Genomic DNA, 20637 nt, shown 5'->3' with positions numbered 1-20637 from the left:
CGCAGGAGAAATTGAGTGCTGCCATTCGACAAAGGGGAAGAACAGAGTCTGACATCTACGGACAGGCTACGCAGCGTAAACATCGCTGAAGTGATGACGTCATCTGTCATTTCAGGGGAAAACACAGCGTCACTAGTAACACTGAAAGTTCTGGTCAGTCAGACAACAATGGAGACTAGTGAAGTATGAAAATAATCTTTTGAGAATGCACTGTATCAGCGTCTGTGTTGGTAATTCCAAAACACGGGACTCGCAATTAATCGAATTCAGGATTCATTGCGTCGCGGTAAAGTGGATGCGTCGGCAAGTTGGTTCCACTGCTAATTGTTTGTAACGAAAGTCTTGAGTAACTATCCATCCATCCATTTCCTCACAAGGGTCGTGGGGAGTGCTGGAGCCTATCCCAGCTGTCAACGTGCAGGAGGCGGAGTACACCCTGAATTGGTCGCCAGCCAATCGCGGGGCACATGGAGACAAGCAGTCACACTCACAATCACACCTAGGGGCAATTTAGTGTGTCCAGTTAATGTCGCATGTTTTTGGGATGTGGGAGGAAACTGGAGTGCCCGGAGAAAACCCACGCAGGCACGGGGAGAACATGCAAACTCCACACAGGCAGGTCTGGGATTGAACCAGGGCCCTCAGAACTGTGAGGCCAACGTTTTACCAGCTGATCCACCGTGCCGCCTAAGAAACTATGAATAACTTGAAAAATATTAAATCATGGTACTGTATGGAGGTACTGTGGCGATTCATTTGTTCCTATATTGCAAAAATAAGCACCGCCATCGAGTGAGTGATGATAGCTGACCGGCAGAGCTCAGTCAATGAAAAGGACACCACCACCACCCCCCCACCCCCCTCCCCCCCCCACACACACACACACACCCTTGTGAAGATGAATCTGAAATGAGATGAAATGAACTCCCATTCGGCCGAGCAGAAGCGGAAGTTACACGGCGGAGATAAGGCCGCCTCCGCTCGGTCCACGGGAGCGTGCGTCATTCTGGCCTTATTGGAAATCTGTCAGCGAGATCACGTTTGGATGGCGGGCGGCCCAGCGCCATCACCGCAGTTCATTTCCGCTCAGATGGAAGGAAATACCAAATTAGATGTAATGCAGACAAACAATATTTAATAAGTGATGAAGGAGCCAGAAAATCTGGACGCGGTACAGAATGCAAATTATTCCGTATGCAGATGAATCCACCATTGAGGAGCTAAGTCACTTTCGGATTCATGAATGGCCACATGCATAAGTGGCACCGAGGGGAAACTCGTTTGACTGGATGCGCTGGTGGAATAAAGATGAGACCTCTCTGGGATTTGGTCATGGGGTTAGTCCAACTCAGACATTATTGAGTCTCTGGAGCCCTGAAGGCCGTGGCCCCTCTTAAGAACCCAGCTGTTGGGGATAATCCTGTTATCTCCCATTAAAAGTGCCGGGGGAGGGGCCCCGTCGGGCTGGATGAAAGTTGACGCTCACACCTCGGCGCGGTAAACGCGAGGCAAACCGTCGCAGGTGTGCGCGTGACATCGAAGCAAATCCATTTGGATACAATCCAGACACGCTCAGGACGGTTGTTGTTATGGGCTGGCAGCTTTGCGTCTTCACGAGATACAACTCCATGCTCCCGGGATACACCGCTCCATGTCAGCACGCTTTGAATTGAGCGTGTATTATGCATAAAACATCCAGCGGCAACGCGCACGTGCCCAGCCGTGGGTATCGGCGCAAAATCGCGTCAGAACAATAAAATGCACTCTGAGGAGGCATTTTGATTTTGGCACATAAAGCATATGTCGCTGCCTTCCTGCAGACGCCACAACTACAGACGTATTTGAAAATCGGTTTGAGCAATTTATTCAAGTTTATTTTTCAGGGTGATTTTTTTAACCGTTTTTAGGGGAGACTTCGGTAGTTCAAAGTCGAAATCAAGTCGTCAAACTCATTAATAACATAGGTGTATATGAGAGGAGCTACTTCACAAAAGCACAGTTAATGTTGCTAAGACTCCCCAAAAATATTCATTGATTGGAGACTCTAAATTGCTCGTTGGTGTGATTGTGCGTCTGTCTCCATGTGCCCTGGAATTGGCTGGCAACCAGTTCAGGGTGCAACCACCTCGTCCCCGATGACACTTGCGATTGGCTCCAGCACTCCTGCGACGCTCATGAGGATAGGCGGCTCAGAAGATGGATGAATGGATCACCCGGCCTTAGTCAAGACGTTGTTTTCCATATTGATTCACTTATTTACTATCATCTGAGACACTGCATTGGATAATCTCATACTTTTATGAGCCATCCAGCAAATAGTTTGTCCACAGCACAGGTCGAAAGTCACCATTAGCATTTATATAGCTTGCACGACCAGTTACAAAGTAAATGCCTCCCTCGTAGGTTGTTGGTACTCGTCCCGGGATAATGGGATTCCCGTTAAACCCCTTGCACTCTGTTTGTGACCTCGCCGCCTTTTATGACACAGTGATATTTCAGGATATTGGACTGCCGGAGACCTCACATCGCATAGAAAGGATTTCAGCGGCGGGTTTTATGACAGGCGTGTATTGGAACATGCTGCGCGGGCGAGGTTATTCCATCTAATTTGTCCGTTTGATTGTAGCTTCTCGCGGAAATGGCATGATTTAGGGCCGGGTTCTAATAGACGGAACGTAGTTAAATTCGGATGCCCGTGCAAGGAATGTATCGGGTCAATCTTGGACAAAAGTGGGAAGTCAACTTCGGTAAGAGGAGTGTGCTGCGTCGTGTAATAAACTAAATCCCGCTGCATGTGTATTTTAAAACTGCATTTAATTCACACGCCATGACTTGAGAGCCATGTATTATAGCTTTTCGAAAGCATTTGTTTTTGGGTGGCCCTTAACCGTAACCGAGAGAGTATTTATCGTGTATATGATTTACTCTACATGCTGCACCATCATTCTTTTTCCACTGAATCCCATTCATTAATGTAGCAGAAAGTAGTCGTAATACATATTAGAACGACAGCATAAATCAAAGTCTTTCTTCTTCACTGGAAAAATGATGCGCAGGATTCTGGCAATTATTGTTTGAATCACGCCAAGGTATTTTGCTTTGGGATGTTTGAAAGAAATGGTCAAATTGGGAGTTAGGAAAGGTTGTTTTGGGAAGGACGGCAAGGCGGATCAGCTGGTAAAGCGTTGGCCGTCACAGTTTTGAGGTCCCAGGTTCAATCTCCGACCCGCCTGTGTGGAGTTAGCATGTTCTCCCTGCGTGGGTTTTCTCTGAGCACTCAGGTTTCCTCTCACATCCCAAAAACATGCAACATTAATTGGACACTCTAAATTGCACCTAGGTGTGACTGTGAGTGCGGCTGTCTGTCTCCATGTGCCCTGCAATTGGCTGGCGACCAGTTCAGGGTGTACCCCGCCGCCTGCCTGTTGACAGTTCGGATAGGCTCCAGCACTCCCAGCAACCCTTGTGAGGCTACGCGCCTAAGAAAATGGATCGATGTTTTGGGAAGACTTTTTTTTTTTTTCCAACAAATATACATTTAAATTACAATTCTTTCTTCATAGCAGAAAATGTTGACGCAGCACGTCCAATAAACATAAAGCCAGCAAGGAGATTTCGGGTCAACACAAGCTTAAACAAAGCCAAGCCATTTGCTCTGCTGTGTAAAGAACACGGTAACGCGTTTTTTCGACTGCGGGAATATTGGTTCAATTGAAGAGTAGCTGTAGCTTTGGATGGCGTGCGCAGCGCAGATCAAAACAAAACAATAGCATAGCTCAAGTGTGCCAGATGAGGTTGTGCGACTTCTCTACACAAGTGGGAGTCTCTGACACAGAAGCAATCAAGCTGTGGAAGTGAACGGAGTATTTGCAGAGCCGTACTGATGCGAGGTGCAGATGGGCTTTCTCCCCACTTGTGTCACAGAGTTCATTTCTCTCCGCGATTCACTTTTCCACTCCGTTCCTTTGTCTCCCACAGTTATTAGCCTGTGTTGGTTAACTTGACCCGCGCGTAGGCCCCTCTCATCACATGCCACGGAGGCATGTTTCGATGAAGGCCACGCTTGTCTCGTTATGACATGTTTTCCCTCCGACTTAATTTGGTGGTCTTAACCCGCTAATTTGGTGCCGAATGAGCTGCCGACATGTCGGCCCGAGCCAAGTGAATCTGTGTACGCATGCGAAGGGGTCACCGCGGTGGACTTCTCGCGGGGCTGTCGCCACTCCAAATGGACCGAGCGCACTGACGTTTTGGCTGACTTGTCAACCAAGCAAAAACAGCTATGATTTTTGCCCAACCACTGAGTGATTTGGTTATGTGACACCACAGAGCACAGCAATATAACTGGGTCACGATGTTGCCACAACACAAAGTGTCCCAAAAGTTGTGACACTTCCTTTATCCATCATTTGGACAGTTGTGAGGCCAACAGCAATTGATAGTTTCGGCTTTGCAGTTTTTTTAAATGCATACCAATCCCTTGTCACGGCTCGTCAATAGACAGTGAAGCAAAGTTATCATCTTCCGAATCATTTTTTTTATGGCCCTGGCTGCAGTTCAGCGCAGTACAATTTACACTTTCCATGCCAGATCCTGCTGTTACCTGCAACTGACACCAATGCTAAAAACAATGAACTATTAGAGCAGGCATTCGCACAAAGCCACGTAAGTTTCATCCCGAGAGCTGCATTGCAACTACAAAAGCTCGATTCAGACTCATAAAGCTTTACTTGCACTGACTTCAGCGTCTTTCAGAGCTTCAACAGAAGATTATGACGCTAAACGTTCTGAAGTAAACTGTAGAATGGATTGGAACAGTTTGACGACGTTAATCAAACTTTTTTCCAGGTGAGGATTTTGCAAGAGTGCTCCGATGTCAATTGAGGAGCCTTGGGCAAGGGAAGGCATGCTTACAAAAACTGCAAAGCCTAAACTGTCATATGCTGATGGCCTCATGTCTGTCTGAAATGAAATGGGGGAGGGGGGGGATACGAAACTGCACAGTGACTTATGGGACATCCTGTATTTCCATTTCTGACAGTGTCTCTCCAAACTGGTGTTGCACTATCCCGATTTATTGTTCAGGCTTAAGCTGTCATTTAAAAGTCGGAAAGTCATAATATTTTGGCCAGTCAAATTTCCTCAGTTTGATAGAAATAAAAATCATGGAACCGCCTCTCTCCCCATTACTGTCTCAGAGTAGTTCTTGGGGTCATTTTATCCTTTGCAATTTATCAAATAATGCTGTTTAAAAAAAAAAACACAGTCTGCCCCTGGTAAAAATGTAAATTACCCAAGAGTACTAATATAACAACGGAATTTGTATTCCGAGAGAGTGCAACCCGCTCTTCTGAGTTCTGCTATCGAGCGCACAAAAATGCAGAATTTATCTTGTTCAGCAGCAATGCAACCTGCGATGAAACTAAAAGGATGGGTCGGATTTATTTAGCAATTAAACGTTTAATCACCTGTGTGCACCGGGATCTATAGGTGCTTTTCCACAACTCGGCATCTGCCTTTGAGCGTGTCAGGTTAATTATTTAGACGACATATGCTGAGGGTTCTCACAAACAAGGATGTCCCTCCTTTGTTTCAACGTGTGCTGGGCAATATGATGGTATGCATTAAATACAGAAAATGTGAACGGGTCCACCATTAAATTATTCATTCACGCTTTGCCCGCCAGGAGCTGGAGACAGACAATTTCATGTTAGAATCCATGGGGGTCGAGTCTGTTCATTCACTCATTCACTGATAGCCTGCTCCCGGTGGGACTGTCGTAACGCAAGTAAGATCCTGGTTAGCAGTGACTGAAGTAGCCAAGATATCCAAGTATAAAAGGTTATCAGGAGAGCACACGCTGCTCATGGTCGACTGGTTAATGAAAACTTCCTAGAGACGCCTTGGCAACACGGCATCATCCCCTGGCTCGCCGTTCGCAGCCAATCATTTTGCAATGCTTTCCCTGGGAGGGTCTGGCAAGCGGTCTGGTTGTAATCAGCACCTAAAGATGAGGGGCGTTAGCTATCAAGTCGGGGGGATGATGGGACACACAATGAGCTAGATGCTGAAGCACAGAAAGGAAGACAGGGTAAAGACGTTGAGGCACTATCAGTTTGTAATTTAGGGAATTTGAACTTTGGGAAATTTTCCACACAGACAACATTTTACACCATTTATGTGATCATGAAAACTATGTAGTTGGTGGTAGCATCATCTGTCTCAAGTATGACAAAAGTGTGCAGTTTAATCAAGTGGAGCCCATTTGAGATTCGTTCATTTTTACCTAGTAGAATCAATGCTGCCACACCATTTTCTCCGCACCCTGTACTATTAGACCAGAACAGCTTACCGTCTGTGGGAAAATGCTGCACGGATTCAGGTTTCGATTTTAGAGCGGCTCGACCTATCAAGCTGAGCGGTTACCACATCCTCGTTCAACCACGAAAACAACGCCAGATGTATTATTAAAAAAATAAATCTGCTTTCCCTCAGACGCGTTCGTCTCCTAGCCGAAGGCAACAGCGAAACCGGGGAGCACTTACATGTTGGCACTGACCGCTTATTGAAACCAAAATTGTAGCTGCGCTGAGCCAAGTGACCCGTAGTAGATGTCGCTGTTCACACAGTCATAATGTCATCTTGAAAAGCACAGTGCTTAGCACGCATTAAGGTATTCTCAAAGAGTTTAGTAGTCAATGAACATCGCGTTCAGTTTTTTAACATCAATAGCACAATCGTAGGTCTTTAGAGAGTATGTTGAAAGGTTCCTAAATGTGGAATAATGGAGGATTTGGGCTCTTGTGCATCAGGATGACTCAGATATAAAAGTACAGGAACACAGTGATCTGCATGTGCCTACTTTAAAAAAGATTTCTCATGTTGTTACAGCAGCAACATGTATCTCAGTGGCTTTAAGTGAAAAAGAAAAAATAAAGACCCCTCCCACATCAGGTCTGTATTAGGTTCTGGTAGTATGACAAATGTCATTGCTGATGTATTACTGTACCTTTTTCTCTGGATTCATCAGTTTTATCAAAAGCACTTTATATCCGCAATCAGGTCAATGGCATCTGTCTATCCATGCACATAACGTGACACCTGCTGAACAAAACCTGGACCTGAACCTGAACCTTTTTGTTTATTTCATTGGCCATGAAGACCACGGAGCTTGTAAAGCATTGGCATTGGCATTGATTCCCACATTGTGACAGCAATGAATGAAGTTCAGTAGGGCTCCCCCCGAGATCGATCCTGCCAGTGTCTCCGCAGATTGGGATGACCTACTCAGAGGTCAAAGTGGATTGAGAGACAAAAACTGGCGCCCATTAGCCCACTAGCCTAGCATTATCCCTCTAAGGCCATGAGCAGATGCAAGATCACAAAATAGAGAAACCATTTGGGTTCTTTCCTGCCCCCGAAGGTCTTCACGTAAAAACAGCATTAACATGAATAAAAGTACAGAATATTCCCAGCAGGCCTTGCCACCAGTGCAAATGACAGACCGCCTCTTTGTCTTTATAAATAGGTTTTGGGAGATATGGAGCAAGGGTTTGCTTGGGGATTCATACAAAAATCAAAAACAAACCAGAGCAACAAACTTTCATCGCCTGCTTCTGCTCGAGCAAAAGCCAAGCAGACCATACAAACAGCAGGAGATAATGAGGTAGAAAATGCTTGCTGACCTTTTTCTGGTCCTCCAGCTTCTGACCTGTTGACTTCTTGCCATGCTTGCTGGCTTCTGGTGCCTCCATCCCGAGGTCCAAGCAGGATATAATTCCAAGATGAAAAAGACAGGGACCGTGAACTGAAGACAATCAGGAGGGACTACAGTCTGCCGATGAAGGCCTGTGTCCGGCTCGTGCCTTCCACCGGACGCAGGCGATCCATGGCAGGTGGATGTTGGGAGAGTTGAATCAAACGTTTCGCTGTGGGGCAGCGGCTCAAGGGGTGGTCGGTTAGAAATCGTGTATCATTGCGTCAATTTCTTTCTGGATGCTGTTTGTGCAGTTTCAGATGAAGGTCTCAGTGCTGCTTCCTCACAGTGTAGCCCAAATCCCTGGCTCCAACAAGGAGTCCCTCCAAGTCTGTGGAAAGAGGAGAGATATGATAGCCTTTGATAGAATTAATGCAAACGCCCCCTGCCTCTCGGAAAAGTCAATATTCCCTTCAGTGTGCCACTCGACAACTGTGAGGCTATCTGCATATCAATGCTAGGGTTGCCATGGTGCTTCAATATAGATAGAGAAGGGGAGAAGCTACTACTACTACTACTACTTCTGTTGTAAAGTGACTGATTGATTTCGATTGTTGCCTCGTCGATCCAAACTTATTTTCCACCAACAGTTCTCCGAGGGAGGATTGAGTCATTTTGAGGTTGGGTAAACGTGCACTGAGGGTCCAAGAGTGGAAAGAGAACCGCAGGATTGGTGGCTGGCCTCTGTTTGGACTCCACGAGGGTTAAACTTGTCTGTTCGATTTACTTGCATCTGGCATAGTACACAGTCTGCCATTCAAGCTGACTTGTGTGAACTGAAGGCCAAACCAGCCCGACTTTACCCAGCAATGAAGGACATGTGGTGAATATGAATGTAATATTTCACTGAGAACTCCCAGTCTCTGGTGGTGAAAGCAAAATTGTTAGCAGAGTTTTGGTTTAGTTTCCTTTACACAAAATATTTTACGCATCAAATTTGAATGTTTGATGATTTGCTGTAATGGGAAAACACAGAAACGCAAGGCAAAAGCAAGAGAAAGAACAACTTCAAGGAGTGTTAGCCCTTGGCGATGTGATGTGAACAGTTCTCCTTTCAGGTAGCGTAGATACACTTCTGTTACAATGTGTATCGTGGTGGACTCTAACAGAAAATGATAATGCACAGGGGGATAATTGCTGCAGTAGGTTATTATGAAAATCGAGTACAAATCAGATTTTGGTCCAGGCTGTCTCCAAGATCTGCTGACTTGGCTGAAAGCCCAGCTGTATTCTGCCAAAACTCCCCAAAAGCGTGAGATTATATAGCGATTTATTTAACTAATTTCAACTGGATGAAAGCTAATTTTCCTCCCTTTTCTTTTATTAATTATTCTAAACAACCGGTGCTTAAAGCAAAACCAAACCACCTAGTTGGTGTGTGACTACGAGGGGGTACCTGCCACAGAATGACAGCCTGACCTGATATTCAGGCCACGGGGTTCAGGGGCCCTTCTCCATCTGCCTTTCCTGACAAGGAACAGAAGGTACAGCATGTCCTTATCAAGAGGGCAAGGACGTACTAACAAGAACGGGAGCGAAAATCTTAGCCGTGACCGGGGGCCACAACATTTCAGCACATTATAGTCGACGCAATGGAAAAACTTCCTTCCCAAGGAGCTCTGATGTTGACAAAGAAATGAGTCGATAATGTAGTGTGTATAAGCGAAACTGCACTTTCTCAACATCGGCAGAACGTGCACTTAACCTGGGTGCAATTTTTGCAACATTTTTGTTTGCTCATGTGCCATGAGATTTTTCAAATGCAAAGAAATGTGCCTCGGCTCCACAATGCTCGGAAAACACGCCAATAAAGCCTCCAAACAAAACAGTTCGGCTTCAGTGGCGCTTAGATATGGGGGGAAAAAAGCCTTGTGTTGTGACTGGTGAATTAATGCATCGTGCATAAATTCTGTTTTCCATAATTGCATTACAGCCCTGACGAATTGTTTAAAGATAGCTACTGTAGTGACAATATTGGCACGTGAAATTAGAGAGAAAAGCAAATTGGATCCCTGTGATGATTAAACCGCTGTAAAAGGCGACATTTCTCCATGTGCCGTAACGGAGTGCAGCATTTGTATGAGAAGCGGGGACTTCAATTTCATCCCTGTTTGGTGCTCACCGTTCCCCACCCCACCGACTGTAGAATCTTCCACAGATGGTCCATGCACCCCCCCCCCTCCCCGCCAAAAAACAGTACCCTTTCCTTGGCACTTGGTATTCAACGGGTGTCTGCAACTCTCCAACTGGTCAATAAAGTTTGATTCATGAGGCCCGAGGCAATAACTATACACCGCCGCTTTAATTTGCCCAGATGTAAATGGCGGTCATAGATCCGGTCTAAATTTCCTCAGGGAGGTAAGGGGGGGCGGTAGGGTGCTGCGTGATGGAAATGATTGCCTCGACAGGTCAGAGGTGAAATGTGGCAAACCTCTTGCCGTGGCATTAAAATACCATCAGGCCCTAATGGCTTCTTTCAGCATATAAGTGACAATCACAGTCAATGAAAAAATGACTGACATTGATTGACAGAATCCAGAGACAGGCAAGTCGAAAGTCATCTTAAATTGGTCACTCAATTGAACATTTGGCATGCTCTTATTATCTTTCCAAAGATTGGAGCTACGGACCTGGAAATTGGGTTTCCTAAAGTCAAACGCCAAAAGGTTCATGCTTGGAGAAGAGCGTTACTCAAGTGTGCAGGAAGATGCTTTTCGCTAATTGTCAGTTAACATCACACAATCTTCTTGTCATCTTTTTCCATCCAAGCTTATCTCATGCTACTTCCTCTCTTAACATCCATTGTCCTCATGTCCTCCCTCACAACATCCATCAACCTTTTCTTTGGTCTTCCTCTTGCTCTTTTGCCTGGCAGCTCCATTCTCAGCACCCTTCGACCAATATACTCACACTCTCGCCTCTGAGCATGGCCAAACCAATGAATTCTGCTTTGTCTCCAAAACATCCACTAATGAGCTCATTTCCAATCCTATCCGTCCTGCTCACCCCAAGCGAGACCCTCAACATCTTCATTTCTGCCACCTCCAAGTTCTTCTTCCTGTCGTTTCTTCAGTGCCACCGTCTCTAATCCGTACATCATGGCCGGCATCACCACTGTTTTATAGACTTTGCCCTTCATCCTAGCAGAGACTCTTCTGTCACATAGAACACCAGACACCTTCCGCCAAGTGTTCCATCCCGGTTGGATCCGTTTCTTCACTTCATTACCACACTCACCATTGCTCCGCATTGTTGACCCCAAGTATTTGAAGTCGTCCACTCTCGCTATCTCTTCTCCCTGGAGCTTCACTCAAATTCCACCCCTCAAATTCAGTTTTACTTCAGCTAATTTTCATTCCTCTCCTTTCCAGTGCCTGCCTCCATCTTTCTAATTGTTCCTCCGCCCGCTCCCTGCTCTCACTGCAGATCACAATGTCATCCGCTAACATCATAATAGAGCAGCTAATTTCACGTAAACTACGCAGATTGATAAGGACCTGTCAGTGGGCGGAGGGTTGAAATTGTTTCAGTTGGCAGCAACCCTGAAGGCTTCTCCCAAGTGAGATGAATGCTCAGCTGCGCGAACGTGACTTCAAAAAGAACTTTTAAGAAGGGAGGTGAACAAGGGGAGACTCTGCTGAATGCAACGGCGTAAAATATAGGACACACTGCAGGAGTTTAATCCCTCCCTCCCTGTGGTGTGTGTGTGTAACTACTGTAGGCTCTGAACAGTTCATAAATCAAACGGCCTGTATCACAAGCAAGGGGGCCCCATTTTTATATTGAGGCCTGTAGCTGGTTTTGTCGAGATCGACCTGTTTGTCGAGACCCGCCGCCGCCCAACAACCAAGTGGGGGAGGAGGGAAATAACATCCTTGGAAGGCGGAGAGAGAAAAGAAAAAGACGTGAGGGGAAGGTTAGAGGTGAGATGAAGGTGGAGGAATGTGGAAGCTCTTAACTGCCGAAGCATAAAAGGAGAAAACAGCACTGTAAACGAATCATTAAATTAACTCCTTTTGTAAGATGAGTTTCATATATAATGAAAACCAGTTAACATGTTAATATCCGTGCAGTTCCCATCCTCGTTAATCACCCAGTCCACATACAAATCAATCAGGCCCACTGCATTAATTGGCGCCGAGCAACGCGAGCCAGGCTTTTCCTGTTGTCAAGGCAACCGAGTAGCGAGGGAGGCGAGGGGAAGGTGTGTGCCAATCCAAATACTTGGCTAATCACTTTTGCGAAGGTGAAGGCTGACACGGGAGACGGCAGCTCATTAGATTGCGGCGTCCGACAAATTTCTTCTTCGGCGCCCTCCTTGTTTGTTGTTTCCCTGACAAAATGCTCGACAGAGGAACGAATCAGGACCGATTAGTCAAGATGGTGCCGCCGTGCTTGCCAAACGTGGCTTCGTACATGGGATTGGCTTGCTGATATCTTCTTGCCATGATCATCCGACAAAGGACAATGGAAAAGGGGATGGGGAAAGGACGCCCTTCCCGACGGTCCACTCATCTACATACGAGCTGCATTACCACCCAATTACATGTAGATTACATTAATGTGCTTTCACCCCACCAAGCCCGCTCAGTGCGCCAAAGCCGTCGGTGATGCTCACGCGGGGCAATGGAGAAGCCCGTAATCTTGTGATATTGTGTCGGGATTAACGTCAAATCTTATTACGTGGTGAATCGCGGGAGATGGGAGGATGGGGAAGATCATGGGAAAAGTGTGAGGGAGCTTTTGTAGTCGACTATAGAGGGGAAAATACACAGAAGAGAGATAAGCTCAGGAGTGTGAAATCTCAATTATGCATTAAGGCATTTGGGAGAATGATTTACAGCATGTTGGAATGCGGCGTACAATTTTTGTGCGTTGAATGCGACGCGTGGCCAAACACGGGTCAAAGGTTCATCGAGCCACCCACCGCGCCTTGTTGAAAAACGCCGCCTGAACCCGACGCTCTCGCGCTACGTCGACCTCTTTTATCACCAACAGAGTCAGAAAAATTCTAATTGGCAAGGTGACGTAAAGCACAAAGCTCAATTTACAAAGGCCGTTGAGGGGAACACCGCCTCACCCCGTTAAGTAAAACAGATTGTCACGCTAAATAACTAAAGTCGACACTGTAGTGCGTTCCTGAGGGCTGGATTGGGGGTGGGGGGTTGAAATGCTGCTCTTACGTAGAAACACTCTTAAACCACATGTATACACTCAGTTCTCCCAACAGGCTCGAAATGCTCGTATCCGCGATTGGAAACACCTCCCCCAGAGATGCACCGCGCCGGTTACTGAGCCTCTGGGGCCCCCACTAAATCACAGCCGAGCCCCAACAGAAACCGGGGATAGCAGCACAGCGGCGTTGCAAGCACCGATTGCAGGATGCATCCTCTCTTGCCGCGCGCACCGGGGAGGAACGGACGTCGCGACGGGAGGTCCCGGCGTGAAAATGCCGGGCCGGCTTGATTCCACAAAATTCAAGTGCTGATTACGCGCAGAGACGCGGACAGATTGGATCTCTTTGAACACACGCGGCGCTATTGGGACCATTCGAGTGTGACGGTAACATATTCGGGCCTTTTATGCCTCTGAATAGAGAGCGTGTCAAAATAAATAAATAGAATAAATATCCATCACATCGAGCGCATCTATATAGCCACGAGAGGCCATGCGCCGTATTTATTGGTATCGCCACAGAGAAGTTGTCATAAATGGTATATTTATGTGATAGTAAAATAATAAAAGTAGAAATCAGTTGAAATGAAAGCAAATCTATGTCAGAGGGCAAGTGATAAACTGAGGTCATGTAGTTGCATAAGTGTGCAGACCGTCATATCTGGGGACGTGGCCGTGTTCAAAATTAACTGTTCGCATTCAAACTCATTAAATGTGGGTCGGCACACACCTGCGAGCATTTACAGAGGCTCTGGTTAACCCAAAATACAGTTTAGGTGCTTTAGTAGGCTTTCTAATAGTTAAAATAGTCTCAAATAATCACGTTTACAATAAACTGAAATAGATTATTTACAGAATACAACAGTTTCAATAATTTCTTCGAAAGGAAATGAAGATTGCAGACTCGTGCAAAAACACCGATTGGTTCAGTCTGAATTATTAAGCTATAAAAACACTAATATTGGCATTGCACTACACTTTCAAATGCAATAACAAGTGTGACCCATTGGCAAATAGATATCACTAATCATTATGTCCATAGCAGAGGCTGAGCTGCAGTGTCGTCGTTGACAGAGTAGACGTGTGGCAATTCAATTAACTCATTCACTGCCATTGACGGCTACAGACGTCAAATATCACAACTGAACTCTGTTTAACAATCATTGTACTGTCATAAAAGCTAAATATAACCGAATTCTACTCAACAAATGCACTTTTTTGGGTACTAAAAACCTCAAGCCATTGAAGCATTATGCACTGTTTAACCATTAATTAATTTTGTGATACTTTCACCTACCACCAGAGGGAGGATGCGTACCACCAGTGACACGAGTGCTACACTGATAATCACTGTCTCTCCTAATCTTGACACATTTTTGACAGTGTGTTAATATCAAAACAGGTTACATTACAAATTTTATTAATTATTAGTACAAAAACAAATACAACTGAACTGTACTTGGGTTGTGATTTTTTTGTGTGTGTTTGCGTGCCATTAATGTTCAGCAAATCACACTTTGAGAATGACTGAATACAGCATCACCGTGGTCAAGCCGTACAGTGGTGGCGCTGAATTTCCCCCAACAAACTCCTTGAACTTTTCCCAGTGCAAAAAAAAAAAAATTGAAATGCATATTCCGCAGTGGAACTTCTCGGCTACACTGCTCCTCATCCGGTTGAATGAATAAGATTATGAACACACTCGTACCTCGACCCAGAATGCGTTTGGAAGGGCGCAGGGAGTTGTTGAGATGTAGGAGGGGTTACATTACAAATTTTATTAATTATTAGTACAAAAACAAATACAACTGAACTGTACTTGGGTTGTGATTTTTTTGTGTGTGTTTGCGTGCCATTAATGTTCAGCAAATCACACTTTGAGAATGACTGAATACAGCATCACCGTGGTCAAGCCGTACAGTGGTGGCGCTGAATTTCCCCCAACAAACTCCTTCAACTTTTCCCAGTGCAAAAAACAAAAAAAAAATTGAAATGCATATTCCGCAGTGGAACTTCTCGGCTACACTGCTCCTCATCCGGTTGAATGAATAAGATTATGAACACACTCGTACCTCGACCCAGAATGCGTTTGGAAGGGCGCAGGGAGTTGTTGAGATGTAGGAGGGAGCCGAGGACCCTTCAAGTCCGCCGTATTCCATTAGCCTCTCTGTGATGTACGGCTCCGCGCGCACACACACAAAACACACACACGAGGGAATATAGTTTCCCCTTCTCCTTGTAAAACCATCGCCCACCCGACTGCCTCTCCTCCTCATCCTTTTCTTCCTCCATCACACGCCCCGGCTCGGTCTCCATCCATCACACGGGAAGTCCGCAGATGGCCCCCGTGGATAACGTGCGCACACATTCAAAGACTCCTCGACTCTCTTTATTCCAGACCCGCACTCCACCCTACTTTCGCACTGAGCCGTCACCCCGCTAATTCTTTCATCCGCGCCTTTGAGCGGCTCAGAAAGCAAAATGAGCCTCCACGGCTGAGGCGAAGCCCAATTAGGAGACAATTAGCACGATTAGAGCTACCTGAGAGACCACGGTGGGGATGTAAAGATGCTTATGATCATAGTTAGGGTGGAATTCATCAATGGCAGCCTCGAAAATAACCACAGTCTCAATCAATGTGGGAAAAGTGCAGCACTAATGAGCAACCGGCCAGTCGATATAACAGCCAAGGGGCGAGATAAGCATCTTTTCATGCAAATCAGCAAATTGGGCATTATACGCGATGAGATGATAACTTACCATTACATTTTCAGTCTGTTTAAAAAAAAAAAAAAAAAAAAAAATCAAAATTCCCAGACGCATCCCAACCCCTTTGGACATCACATATCCAAACCCTGGAGGGAGAAGAAGCGCACCTTGTTAGCCTCTCTGGTCCAGATGCTAAATGCTTGCATCCTGTTGCCCAAGGAAACGTGCGCCGCTGCCTGTGCGAGGGAGTGGGAGTAGTAGTGACGTTGTAGTAGTAGTAGTAGAAAGAGGTGGGACCGCTCGAGAGAGGTGCGGAGGGAGGGTAGTCAGAGTCGGGGTGGGTGGGGAGGGGGGGGATTGCCGGCGCCTCACATGATGAGACCGGTCGTAATCTGCGCATCGGCAACGAAAGGAATGGATGTTGAGGAAAAGAGGAGGAGCGGCGGTGAATGACGGGAGGATGCAGCATCCTCCCTCCCTCCAACACTTCTCTCTCTTTTTCACACACACCCCCTGCCCCCCACCCTGCTACAAGATTGCATTGCACTGATGAAATTTTAATGGTTCTTTTAAGGAAGAATAATGAACATGGTAGTCCCCGGGGGGGTCGTGGAGGAAGGGGGGGGTTCAAGCACAACACACCTATACGAACAACATGACGGTGTCTCACCAAAGCATACTCCCACACACTTGTCACAATCCTCACCCTCATCTTCATTTGAAACGCACACGCCACCCAGGCTTCCCACTCAACGACATCAAACGCGGCGGCTGACGCACGGCAAACGGAGAGATCCCCGCCCGTCCTCAAAACGCTCTCCTGGCGCATCCTGAGCACACACCCCGCTGAAGTGGAACAAAGAGCACCGAGGCGCCGGTAGAACCACCGTGATGAGGAGGAAACCAGCAGCTTCAGTAGTTCTCTGCAGTGTGTGGTGCAGCCAAGTAAGGGGGGAAAAAAAAAAAAAAAATCAAATGGAGAAGAAGGGAGAATTGTTTAAATTGGCAGTTTAAAGTAACATCAAACACACAAATTCACAAAACGAAAATATGTACGGTCTGGGAAACAATACTGATGAATAAAATGTGCCATTACCATCATATTATTCACTCTTGACAACAAATATGTTTTTATTTTGAAAGCTATGACACAATTTCCCAACATAAGAACCACCAGGGTGATGAAATAACTACAAACAAAATAAATTATATAATAGAAATCTAAAATAAATCACCAACACCCAAAAAGAGGCTAATTTCAGATATTGTTTGATCAGTAAACATTGATTGTTTTAACATCAACAATGGCAATATAACAATTGATAACAATACTATTACATATTTATGACAACTATGAATTAACAAAATAGATAATACAAGTTATTTTACCAAAATGTACACTAAATTCTGATCACAAAATTTAATATTTCAAAAGTCATACGACATCACTTGTTAAAAAAAGCATGCACTAGAGAAGCAAGGTTACAAACGCGTCACATTTTGAAACCTGGAAAATCATTCCTATCATCTATCCATGCATTTTCTTTGCCGCTTATCCTCACGAGGGTCGCGGGGAGTGCTGGAGCCTATCCCAGCTGTCAACGGGCAGCAGGTGTGCCCCGCCCTGAACTGGTCGCCAGCCAATCGCAGGGCCCATCGAGACAAACAGCCGCACTCACAATCACACCTAGGGGCAATTTAGAGAGTCCGATTAACGTTGCATGTTTTTGGGCTGTGGCAGGAAACCGGAGAAAACCCACGCAGGCACCTGGAGAACATGCAAACTCCACACAGGCAGGGTCCGGGATTGAACCCGGGACCTCAGAACTGTGAGGCCAAATCAATTTAATATTTTGAAGTCATACTACATCACTCATAATTTTTTTTTTTTTTTTAAAAGCATGCACTAAAAAAGCAAGGCCACTGATGCGTCACTATTTTGCAACCTGGAAAATATAAATTATACCTATCACCAATTTTATTGCTTTTTTTTATCATTAATTTCAGAGAAACATACAGTACAGCCTCAGTCCAAAAATCAAACTAATGACTGGAATCTCCCATCGTGCTGGTCGTTTGTGTGCCGCCGCCGCGTAAACGCATCGCCACGTATCGCTACGTTTTCGGCAAATATTCAAATCATTTATCGCTAACTTGGGAAACGTATACCGCCCTTAAAATTGTAAACATCACTTCCTCCTGCGGCTCACCGGACTATCAAATTCCCAGCGCAATAATATGGGAAAGGTTTACCCGATGCAGAAAGACAATAACGGGGGGATGCCAGCAGACAGCTTTCATCAGCGATATCATCCCTGACGGGCAACGTTTGCTGACGTAGAAACGAGCCAAACCCAATTAACAAGCTGCGAGTGACCTTTTCTTCCATTATTGCCACCAGTTCCTCATCCCTCCTGCTCACCGGCATCGCGACCGTGAATGAGGACGTGGGGAGAGATGCCACCTGCTTATAACCTGAACTGAGGCGTGCGTAAAAGCCCGAGTTTCCCACCCAAGAGAAATGCCAAAAATCCCGCTGCACAGTTAAAAATATTTGGAGTACTTGTAATGCTTGTTAAGGTTTAGTTTAATTTTACACCAGCGGGAATGTGACCATTAACCCCCATCATGGGTGTACTGTCACGACATATTGACATCCTCTCGAGTACTTAGCTGCTAATAACATCTGCCACGTATGAATCAATATTCCACTGCTGTTTTAGCCTTGTTCAACATGTGATATCATAAAGCTCCAGGGAGCTTCAGAACAGTCAACATTTAAGAGCATCAGGTCCCCGGGGAGTTCATCTTGGGGCCGCCGCGTCACATTGCCTTCCAATTTTAATATGGGAAGTATTAACAATGACGCGCATGGAATAGATTGTGATCAAATATTTAAACTGCAGAAATGCCAGTCACCGATAAGGCGACCGTGACGCAGGAAGAGCTTCTGTGTAAAGATAATATTAAGACTACTTGAGACATGCTTCGGCAGCACGGTGGGTGCATGGGTTTTCTCCGGGTGGGCACTCCGGTTTCCTCCCACATGCCAAAAACATGCGACATTAACTGGACACTCTAAATTGCCCCTAGGTGTGATTGTGTGTACGACTGTTGTCTGTCTCCATGTGCCCTGCGATTGGCTGGTGACCAGTTCATGATGTACCCCGCCTCCTGCGCGTTGACAGCTGGGATAGGCTCCAGCATGCCCCGTGACCCTTATGAGGATAAGTGGCATAGAAAATGGATGGATCGAGACATGCCTCAGCAATATTCTCACTGTGGGATCTGTGGTATCCAAAAGTTAAATGTATCCAACACTTTTTTCACAAGTTTAACAATATATCTGTGATGGGTTTTTGTCAAAATACAGCAAGGATCAAGAATTTCCGCTCTTTTTATACACCCTGTTTTTTGTTTCCCTGTTTTGAGGGGGGCAGTCAAATCTCATACAAATGAGCCACTGGTCAAATGGGCCAGTGACAATTTACTAATCCATCCATCCATTTTCTTTGCTGCCTATCCTCACAAGGGAGTGCCTATCCCAGCTATCAACGGGAAGGAGGCGGGGTACACCCTGAACTGGTTGCCACCAATCGCAGGGCACATGGAGACAAACAGCCGCACTCACAATCACACATTGGGGCAATTTAGAGTGTCTAATTAATGTTGCATATTTTTGGGATGTGGGAGGAAACCGGAGCGCCCGGAGGAAATCCACGCAGGCACAGAGAGAACATGCAAACGCCACACAGTTGGGTCCGGGATTAAACCCGGGTGCTCAGATTTGTAAGGCCGACGCTTTACCAGCTGATCCACCATGCCGCCAATTTACTAATTTCATTAAAATCACTCCTAATCAACACGAGTCAAACAGGCAGCGCCTCATCAATCTCACATAAACAAGTGCGTTTACACGCCCAACATCAGACACCCAACAACAACAACAACAACAACAACAGACGTCAACGCAAAGGTCTTTGTTTGGCATCACCGTAACGGCAATCCAGAGCGGCCTCTTGGGAGTCGTCCCCATTAGAGCGCAGGCCGCAGAGGAAGTCATCACCCGCAGCAGTTATCCATTCATCGTTCCTGGAACAGCAACACGACCGGGACGTGACTAACCTCTGGTGTTAATTAAACACCATTAGCATGCGTCGCCCCGGCCCCAGCTGTTCCACATCCAGGGAGGATCTCTTCACACCCTTAAACGTGCACCCGAACTGGACAGCGCGCGCTCTTGATTTCTTCACTTGTGCGTCGAGGACGGCTCCAAATTGCGGACCGGGACGTCCATTCCCACGCTGGTGTTCTGTGCCGTCTGTGTAGCGGGTGCCAGAGGACAATATGGACGGACACAAAGAAGGCCCTGATGAGCCTGCGTATTAATAACCGGATCATGTACAGACAGCTCACGTGATGAAGGCCAGCCACCCCGATAATGGACAGTCACGAGCGGCAGGCGAAGGAAGCGGGGGGGGGGGGGGTTTGGGGGTCGGTGATTGACGACCTCGCATCATCGCCCAACGCTCTCTTCAGCGCGCCATTGTGTGGTTACATCTCATTTGCCACCAATCCATCTTAGTGACACGGCTGAGCATACGCTCGGGTCAGGGTTCATGGGCATTTGACGGAATTAGCGTCTTGAGGACGATGGATTTCACCCCCCCCCCCTCTCGGCATCAACGGCGCTGGGGTCGGGTTAGCGGGTTACTAATTCACTTAAGGGGTGCTCGTCAGGAAGCGACAATGTGAACCTTTCAACGGGAGGAGTCTTGTATATCTGAGCTCGACATTTGGAGTGTTGCGAAGAAAATGGGTCAGCAAATACCCTTGGTGGAATTTTGAAAAAAATTAAAAAGGACTAACCAGCCAATCATGAAGAAGATGTTGTTGGTATTTTTTAAGCCTTGTTTCTACCAGGTTCTAAAACCCACTTAGTAGACAGGAATTCAATGACTACACAACGGGGCGTCCTCGGGTTAAGACTCGATCTA

At 46.2% G+C, this 20637-nt stretch overlaps 1 protein-coding gene across 6 annotated transcripts in view; it reads right to left on the bottom strand.

The window, feature by feature from the left end:
* The window catches only part of nav3 (neuron navigator 3), a 261068-nt gene that overhangs the window by 184822 nt on the left and 55609 nt on the right, over positions 1–20637 (bottom strand). For 5 of the 6 annotated variants that reach the window (XM_061807752.1, XM_061807753.1, XM_061807755.1 and 2 more), the window contains one exon: positions 7686–8087. In XM_061807752.1, the coding sequence (XP_061663736.1) occupies positions 7686–7754 (69 nt within the window). In that variant the 5' untranslated portion in view covers positions 7755–8087. Of the gene's footprint in view, positions 1–7685; positions 8088–16346; positions 16399–20637 lie in introns of those variants that run through there. The other variant, XM_061807757.1, reaches the window with a different exon arrangement.

This window comes from Syngnathoides biaculeatus, chromosome 20 (genome assembly GCF_019802595.1).
Source record: "Syngnathoides biaculeatus isolate LvHL_M chromosome 20, ASM1980259v1, whole genome shotgun sequence".
Lineage (NCBI taxonomy): Eukaryota > Metazoa > Chordata > Actinopteri > Syngnathiformes > Syngnathidae > Syngnathoides > Syngnathoides biaculeatus.
The sequence above is the reverse complement of the archived record's forward strand: the minus strand, read 5'-3'. Positions and strand labels throughout refer to the sequence as shown.